General features: G+C 37.9%; 1 protein-coding gene across 1 annotated transcript in view; it reads right to left on the bottom strand.

Moving 5' to 3' along the window:
• The window catches only part of ATM (ATM serine/threonine kinase), a 156,220-nt gene that overhangs the window by 46,106 nt on the left and 100,222 nt on the right, over positions 1-9,892 (bottom strand). The window contains exon 41 of the mRNA XM_023516060.1: positions 5,453-5,561. Within this exon, the coding sequence (XP_023371828.1) occupies positions 5,453-5,561 (109 nt within the window). The remainder of the gene's footprint in view (positions 1-5,452; positions 5,562-9,892) is intronic.

Here is a 9,892-nt window from a genome sequence, read left to right as displayed (position 1 = left end):
AAAAAAAAAAAAAAAAAAAATTTCAAAAAATCCTCAATGAATACTACAAAAAACTCTATTCTCAGAAATACGAAAATCTGGAGGAAATGGACCGATACCTGAATGCATGTCACCTTCCTAGCCAGAAAGATTTAGAAATTTTGAATATACCTATATCAAGCACTGAAATAGCATCAACTATATGAAATTTCCAAAAAAAGAAAAGTCCAGGAGCAGATGGCTTCATATCAGAATTCTATCAAACCTTTAAGGAGGAATTAGTACCTATATTACATAACCTTTTCCAAAACACAGAATAAAGAAGGAATACTTCCTAACACATTCTATGAAGCAAATATCACCCTGATCCCCAAACCAGGAAAGGACCCAACAAAGAAAGAAAACTATCGACCAATATCATTAGCGAATATAAATGCAAAAATATTCAATAAGATCCTAGCAAACAGAATTCAATAACATGTCAAACAAATTATACGCCATGATCAAGTTGGTTTTATCTCAAGGTTGCAAAGGTTCGTTCAACATACGTAAATCTATGAATACATCACATAAACAAAAAACAAAGACCATATGATTCTCTCAATTATGCAGAAAAAGCTTCTGATAATATCCAGCATCTTTTCATGATTAGAACATGTAAAAAATAGGCTTAGATGGGACATTTCTTAAACTGATAGAGGCCATCTACTGCAAACCCACAGCCAATATTATATTAAATGGAGTAAAATGGAAAACATTTCCACTCAGATCTGAACTAGACAAGGATGCCCTTTGTCTCCACTGTCATTCAACATAGTAATGAAAGTCTTCACCATCACAATCAGGCAAGAGAAGGCAATCAAGGGTATCCAGATGGGGCCAGAAGTGATCAAACTCTCACTCTTTGCGGATGACATGATCGTATACCTAGAAAACTCAAAGGACTCAACTATAAAACTCTTAGAAGTGATTAAGGAATATAGCAGCATCTCAGGATACAAAACCAATACTTACAAATCAGTAGCTTTTATATATATCAACAATAGTCAAGCTGAAAATATAGTCAAGGATGCTGCTCCTTTTATAGTAGTGCCAAAGATGAAATATCTGGGAATTTACCTAACAAAGGATATAAAAGATCTTCATAAAGAAAATTATGAAACTCTGAGAAAATAAACAGCTGAAGATGTTAACAAATGGAAAAATATACCATGCTCATGGCTGGGAAGAAACAACATTGTTAAAATGACCATACTGTCATACTATAAAGAACTTGAAAAATTAGTACTTCATTTTATATGGAATCAGAAAAAAATCTCAAATAGCCAAGACATCACTCAGAAATAAAAAGAAATCAGGAGGTATCATATTACCAGACTTCAGGCTTTACTATAAATCTACAGTGATCAAAACAGCATGGTACTGGCACAAAAACAGAGAGGTAGATATATGGAACAGAACAGAGAACCAAGAGATGAACCCAGCCACTTATCATGATTTGATCTTTGATAAGTCTATAAAAAGAATTAATGGGGGAAAGACTCCTTATTTAACAAATGGTGCTGGAAGAACTGGCTAGTGACCTATAGAAGACTGAAACTGGACCCCCACCATTCACCATTAACAAAAATTGATTCTCTCTGGATAAAAGATTTATTTATTTATTTATTTTTTGAGACGGAGCCTCAAGCTATCCCCCTGGGTAGAGTGCCATGGCATCACGCTCACAGCAACCTCCAACTCCTGGGCTCAAGCGAGTCTCCTGCCTCAGCCTCCCAAGTAGCTGGGACTACAGGCGCCCACCACAATGCCCGGCCATTTTTTGGTTGCAGCCATCATTGTTGTTTGGCGGGCCCGGGCTGGGGATTCGAACCCACCACCTTTAGGTGCATGTGGCTGGCGCCTTAGCTGCTTGAGCCACAGGCGCCAAGCCTGGATAAAAGATTTAAATGTAAGATGTGAAATTATGGCTCGGTGCCTGTGGCTCAAGTGGCTAAGGCGCCAGCCACATACACCTAAGGTGGCGGGTTCGAATCCAGCCTGGGCCCGCCAAACAACGACAGCTGCAACCAAAAAAAAAAAAAAAAAGCCAGGCATTGTGGCAGGCGCCTGTGGTCCCAGCTACTTGAGAGGCAGAGGCAGGAGACTCGCTTGAGCCCAGGAATTGGAGATTGCTGTGAGTGATGCCACAGCACTCTACCAGGGGGACAGCTTGAGGCTCCGTCTCAAAAATAAAAAATAAAAAAAGACGCAAAATTATAAAAATACTAGAGGAGAGTTCAGGGAAAACACTTGAAGAAATTGGCCTGGAAGAATTTTTTATGAGGAGGACACCCCTGGCAATTAAAGCAACACCAATAATGTAATACTCGGATCTGATCAAACTACAAAGCTTCTGCACAGCCAAGAGCACAGTAAGTAAAACAAGCAGACAGTCCTCAGGTTAGGAGAAGATATTTGCAGGTTATATTTTGGACAAAGGTCTTATAACTAGAATCCACAAAGAACACAAACTAATCAATAAGAAAAGAACAAATAGCTTCATTTCTTCATGGGCAAGAGACTTGAACAGAAACTTCTGTGAAGTAGACAGGCACATGGCCTACAAACATGAAAAAATGCTCATTTATCTTTAATTACCAGAGAAATGCAAATCAAAACTACTTTGCGATATTATGTAACTCCAGTAAGAGTAGCCCACATCATAAAACCAAAACTACAGATGTTGGCATGGATGTGGAGAGAAGGGAACACCTGTACATTGCTGGTGGGAATGCAAGCTAGTACATCCACTTTGGAAAGAAGTTTGGAGAATACTCAAGGAACTAAAAATAGACCTGCTGTTCAATCCTCTAATTCCTCTACTAGGTATATACCCAGATGATCAAAAATTATTTTACAACAAAGACATTTGCACCAGAATGTTTACTGCAGCCCAATTCATAATTACCAAGTCATAGAAGCAGCCCAAATGTCCATCTACCCATGAATGGATTAACAAATTGTGGTATATGTATACCCTGGAATACTACACAACCATAGAAGAGATGGAGACGTCACATCTTTTATGTTTACCTGGATGGAGCTGGAACATATTCTTCTTAGTAAAGAAGAGTATCTCAAGAATGGAAGAAAAAGTATACAGTGTACTCAATACTATTAAGAAACCAATATATAATCACCTACACATTCATACGAATAATAAAACAAAACTATAGTCCGGAAAGAAGAAGGGAAGAAGGAGGAAAGGGGAGAGGAGGGGGAGGTAGGAGGAGGGAGGGCATTTGGTGGTACCTCAACTAATGTGCATAATGCAATGGTACATTTTAAAATTATTAAGAGTAGAGTGTAAACGTCTTATCATAACAAATAAGTGAAGTTATGGTTATGTTAACAAGTTTGATGTATGCTTTCCAGATTGTACATCAAATCAGCACATTGTACCCCATAAATGTATTCATGTACATGGGAGGCTGAGGCAAGACAGTGGCTTAAGCCCAAGAGTTTGAGGTTGCTGTGAGCTGTGACGCTAAAGCACTCTACAGAGGGCTACAAAGCGAGACTCTATCTCAAAAAAAAAAAAGTTCTGCAAAGTCTGAGTCTTGAAAACTGAATTTGGTGAAAATAAAGGTCATGAATTCTTTGAAAGATAACTCAAAACCACATTAAAATTGGTAAGATTTCATATGGATAAAGAAGTAGCTTAATTATTCAAATCTTCATTATAAAATTTATGTAGGAAAGACTGATTCTGTTTTAAACAATCTCAATAAAGTACAAATAAAAATAAACTGAATTGATCAAACGATTTAACTGTCTTTATGATGCTTACTCTGGGAAATATTTTCTAAATATAAATTCATCCATATTAATTCTATAATTCAACTGTTTCTATTGAGAAACACAAAATCAAGCCCTCAGTGTTGAAATATTCAATACCTATACCTAGCCCGTGTGTAGTACACAGAAGATGTTAACAAAAACTCAGAAGGGGACATGGGGACTGTGGAGAAGCCAAAAGTGAAGGAAGGAAAATCACAGCAGAGTGGGTCAAAAAGTTAAACAGAACATAGTTAAGCAAGGGGTCAACTGTGTGAAGTATTAACAGAACAGAGGAATGAAAGGTGCTCTACCAGAGCCAGCAACATGAAGTTCATGGAAGACATTAGCAAGTGCTATGTTAGGGAGATGAATGTAAGCAGAGGAAATGGAGAAAATAAATACAGACTCTTTCAAAAAACTTGGCTGTTAAGGACAGCAAGGGAGAGGGGATAGCTAAAAGAGAATACAGGGAAGGGGGAAATAATTTTGTGTTTGTGAGAAGGGAAATGTTTGTAATAGGAGAGATATTTAAATGTTTAGAATATAGTTCAAAGGGAGCACAACATATTAAATAATAAAATCCTAAAAAAGAGCAAATAAAAAACAAAGCACAGGGCAGTGCCTGTGGCTCAGTGGGTAGGGCACCGGCCCCATATACCAAGGGCGGCAGGTTCAAAACCAGCCCCAGCCAAACTGCAACCAAAAAATAGCTAGGCCCCGTTGTGGTGGGCACCTGTAGTCCAAGCTACTCGGGAGGTTGAGGCAAGAGAACCCAGGAATTGGAGGTTGCTGTGAGTTGTGTGACGCCACAGCGCTCTACCGAGGGTAATAAAGTGAGACTCTGTCTCCACACACACACACACACACACACACACACGCACAGGAAGAATGAATATTAGAAAGAGAAACTGTTCCTCTACTTTAACAAGAGGGTAGATTCTAAAGCAGGGAGATCTCAAATGTTTGACAGTGAGAGACAGGCAGATATCTCTCTATGCCCAACCTTTTTTGTTTTCTTATACTGCATATTGGCAGAGTAAGAGTTATCTTGGGCCACAGACACTAACAAAAGATAATTAGCAAAAAAGAGGTCCATGCATACTTTTTGTGATATCTGACACCACAGATAACCAAAAAATGAAAGACCTTACAAAATCATCAAGCAGCCCCTGGGGCCACAGGCTGAACAACCCTGACTATGCCTCGTATTTTCTCTAAAAAGTAGGAGGCAAGATGAAAGCAAAGACAGAGAAAAGAAGATCAACTTTTAAGCAAAGTGGAGTTGACAAATAAATATATGTATAATTATAAACTGTAAGTGCTATAAAGAAAATGAACAGGGTGCTATGTTAGAAAATACATAGTACAAACTCACCCTGTGAGATGGGTGGTTTTACTTCCACCAGTCAGATGAGGAACTCCATGTTGTAAAGGTTAAATAATTTGTATAAGAATATATAATGAAGTGACAGAGTGAAGACTATGACTCAAGTCTTTCTGTCCCAAGGTCTAACTTTGAAGCCACAAATTTATATATATGATGCTCAGTCCAACAAGTAAATTCAGTTTTATAATCAAATATCATCTGTACAGTCTTAATAACAGAATAATAATCCATAAAATAGTCATAAATAAAGACTATACTACTTACCTGTAAACTTATTCCAGTTTCCTCTTTACTTTTTTCACTCAAACTAGAAATAGTTGTACTTTGGCTTCCATCTTCAAATGTAAGACTTCTACTGGTCACAAAAGCACCACTTTTAAAGAGAACATACTAGTTAGAGGCTTCTGAATATACATGCTACAGACTTAGAAAGAAAAAACTACTGAAGGTTGCAAATAAAACACAATGATACTGTAAAATGTAACATTAGACCTAGGATGGAAAGGAAATTTGTGAATGAAAATCGTATTTTAATAATAATCTCCTACATATGGCAAGGCTATCTGTCAAAATGTGATTATTTATAAAAAGGCCTGTTAAATATATAGTAGATGGGCCAAGCACAGTGGCTCCACCTGTAGTCCTACCACTTTAGAATAAGGCAGGATGATCACTTGAGGCCAGGAGTTCAAGACCAGCCTAAGCAAATCCAAGACCTCCATCTCTACAGAAAGTAGAAAAATTAATCAGGCATGATGTCATACACCTGTAGTCCCAGCTACTCAGAAGGCTGAGGCAGGAAAATCCCATGAGCCTAGGAGTCTGAGGTTGCAGTGACCTACGATGACACAACTATACCCTAACCAGAGTGATAGAGCAAGACCTTGCCTCAAAGAAAAAAGAAATGTGGCTAAATATAGAGCAGATGCTCCTAAGTTCAGTTCCCTAATATTCTGTCAGTGGTTTTACCTGAAATTCAACCTAATCAATAACTATGAACATACAAATAAAGATGCAATGGAGTAGCATTTAACATCTAATAAACTAGGCTCAGTGCTCGTAGCTCAGTGGGTAGGGTGCCAGCTACATAAAATGGGGCTGGTGGGTTCGAACCTTGCTCTGGCCTGGCAAATGCCAATGACAACAAAAATTAGCCAAGTGCAGTGGCAGATGCCTGTAGTCCTAGCTACTTAGGAGGCTGAGGCAAGAGAATCGCTTAAGCCCAAGAGTTTGAAGTTGCTGTGAGCTATGAAGTCACAGCACTCTACTGAGGGTAACATAGTAAGACTCGGTCTCAAAAAAAATTAAAAAGGCAGTGTCTGTGGCTCAGTGGGTAGGGCACCGCCCCCATATACCAAGGGTGGCGGGTTCAAACCTGGCCCCAGACAAACTGCAACAAAAAAATAGCCAGGCATCATGGCAGGCGCCTGTGGTCCCAAGCTAATTCGGAGGCTGAGGGAACAGAATCGCCTTAGCCCAGGAGTTGGAGGTTGCTATGAGCTGTGTGATGCCATGGCACTCTACCAAAGGCGATAAAGTGAGACTCTGTCTCTACCAAAAAAAAATTTTTTTTTTAAATCTAATAAACTGACATAAAGAAATCTGATAATACTGAAAAGGAAGCAGATCGTTAGGATCCACTTAGACCAAGACTATAAGCTAGGTGCAGTGGCTCACACTTGTACCCTAGCACTGTGGGAGGCCTAGGTGGAAGGATTGCTGAGGCCAAGAGTTCAAGATCAGCCTGGGCAACAGATCCCATTTCTAAAAAAAAAAAAAAAAAAAAAGCTGGTGATGGTGTCACGTGCCTTGTAGTCCCAGCCACTTGGGAGGTTATAAGGCAGGAGAAATGCTTGAGCTCAGGAGTTTAAGGCTTCAGTGAGCTGTGACAGTGGCACTGCATTATAGCCTAGGAAACAGAACAGAACCTCTGTCTCAGATAAAAAAAAACAAAAAAACCCCCCAAGATTATGAAAAAAGTAACAGTCATGATTAGAACTCAAACCAATCCACTCTCAAAGCCTTAGCTTCAAACCATGCAAACCAAATCAAGTTCTATAAGTAACTTCAAGTCTAAAATTGTAATAGCTATGATATCTATAATAATGCAATATATAAAATGGTAACTATCTTAAGTTATGTGCCTCAAACATTTACCTATAAACTTATGCTAGTTTCTTCTTTACCTTTTCCCCACAATCTAGAAATAGTGTACTCTGGCTACCTTCTTCAAATACAAGGCTTCCTACTGATTTGCTTCTTTCCCAAATACATTCTGGTAAGTACACAAATTGGTATAACCACTTTAAGAAACGATTAGGCACTATCTTAGGTGGAAAATACACATACCCCGCAACTCTACATTTAAGAGCTATGTAACTGAGAGAACAGGCAAGTAAATTGTGATATCTTATCCCAATGGTACACTAAATGGCAGTGACACGTGAACTGTACCAACACACAGCACAAATCAATCTTCTAAAAATAATGAAAGAACAAGGTGCAGAAAATTATACATGTAATTTCATATGAAGCACAAAAACAGAAAAAAAACTAAACCATAAGGGTTCCTATTTATATGTGAAAAATATCATCCAAAGAAAGGAGAAACTCGAAACTCAAGAAATATTTACTTCTTGTAAGAAGCACAGGAGGATGGGAAATGGAAAGCACTGCGTAAAGAATGCTGCTGACAGTGCCTTATTTGACCTTATAACCTTCATGTATGTTTTTTCTTTATTGGCATATTATACTAAAAATAGTTTTTAGATGAGAAATCTGGAAAGTGGGTAAGATAGGATTAGTGGGTATGACTTTGTAAGTCTAAGACTGCAATTCATCCAAGTAACAAGTACTTACAGAGTTGCTAGAACTTCTGTCAGGCACTGCCTTAAGTATTAGGAATGCTAAGATGACTGAGGGTGTGAACTAATATCTGTTGCCTAAATCCTGCTTGGAGCTGTTTTGAATCTATGTTTCTCCGAAAAAATTATGGACACTAACATTGAAATCTCATACTTTCTGAAGAACAAGTTAACAAAACTTTATATGTATTCTGGAATACCCAGTATGAGGGATGTCACTAATAAAAACTTGAATAGGAAATTTAAGGTTAGTCATTTTCTTTGCGTGACAGTGTTGATAAACTGCTGATCTGTATTTTGCATACAAACATACTTTTCTTGACCACTTTAGTTTACAAAGTCTTAGCCTGAGGACCTAACAAGCCTCTGAAGAAAACCAGCATTCCCCAATATCTCTATATCTCGTCTCTCTATTTGCCTTCCCTTTCCCAGCTGGGGAAAAAAAACAGGACTGCCAGCCAAAGCAAAGAGCGAGCCCTCATGTCACACACTCTTTCTTAAAGTTAACCAATATAAAATCTAGGCACATGTGCTTTAAAACAAGCAACTCTGCAAAAGTTTGCTACATTCCATCTGATCTCTTACCTTCAAATTGAAGGTGCTTTTATTTATATTCATCTAAGTTATTCACTTAATAATTCACCTGACTGCTCTATGGAACGATACTAAAGCACATAAAGATTATAGTAACTATTAACAAATATGCAGGCCCTAAAATTGATAAAAATATGAAAATAGGCAGTAATCAGTTTCTTACTCATTATATACTTTAAGGACAACATACTTCTCTTCCTAAGAAGTTGCTAGTAATCATGACTATAACAGTTACATATTATGCATAGTTTCTACATAGTGTAGATTTATAATTGTTTTCAATTAAAAGCAGAAATTAGATACTAAATCAGAGAATTAAGAAATTGGTTCGAGTCTCTTCAGTTAACTAGACATGGGTCTATATTCTGATTCTAGGCTTTCCACAATCTAAAAATTACACTTCTTCCAGCTTAATGACAATCTAAAATAAAAAGTTATCAGTATCAAGAATGATAAACATATCAACATAATACAACTTTGCTATTTCAAGCGCTTACTATGACTGATTTTGTGGTGGGAAAGTGATGTTAAGTGAAAAAAACACATGACTAGGCTATTTCAAATAGGATAATGAAGGGGCATTTTTTACTCTTCTACTCTCTTGATTTTTTTTCTGTTTTTCACCATAATCTAGGATTATATTTATTAGAAGAGTTCTCAATCAGAGGAAAGCAAGTTAAATTAGCTAGAAATACAGGTAGATGAAGAAATGAAACTTAGTCACAAAAAGAAATCAATCACATTATTTTATAGTCAATAAATATAGATTTTGAATAGTTCAGGGATTAGTGATTAGTGGTAAACCAAATCTGAATGGAATTGAGGACTCATTCAATCGCTTGAAAAAGAGTTATTGATCATTACATTAAGTTCCCAACACTAACACTTATGGTTAATACAGAGAAAAGTAAGTGTAATCTCTGTTCTTCAGGAGCTAGTTATCTATACAATTTTTACAAGACTTTAAGTAACAAACATTCTCGGCGCCTGTGGCTCAAGTGGCTAAGGTGCCAGCCATGTACACCCAAGGTGGCGGGTTCAAATCCCCAGCCTAGGCCCGCCAAACAACAATGATGACTGCAACCAAAAAAATGGCCGGGCGTTGTGGCAGGCGCCTCTGGTCCCAGCTACTTGGGAGGCGGAGGCAGGAGACTCGCTTGAGCCCAGGAGTTTGAGGTTGCTGTGAACTGTGACTACACAGCACCTACCAAGGGAGACATAGTGAGATTGTCTCAAAAAAAAAAAA

Source organism: Otolemur garnettii, unplaced genomic scaffold, assembly GCF_000181295.1.
Source record: "Otolemur garnettii isolate 467f Iridium unplaced genomic scaffold, OtoGar3 scaffold00086, whole genome shotgun sequence".
In the NCBI taxonomy this organism is placed as follows: Eukaryota; Metazoa; Chordata; class Mammalia; order Primates; family Galagidae; genus Otolemur; species Otolemur garnettii.
This window is presented reverse-complemented; position numbering and strand designations above follow the sequence as displayed.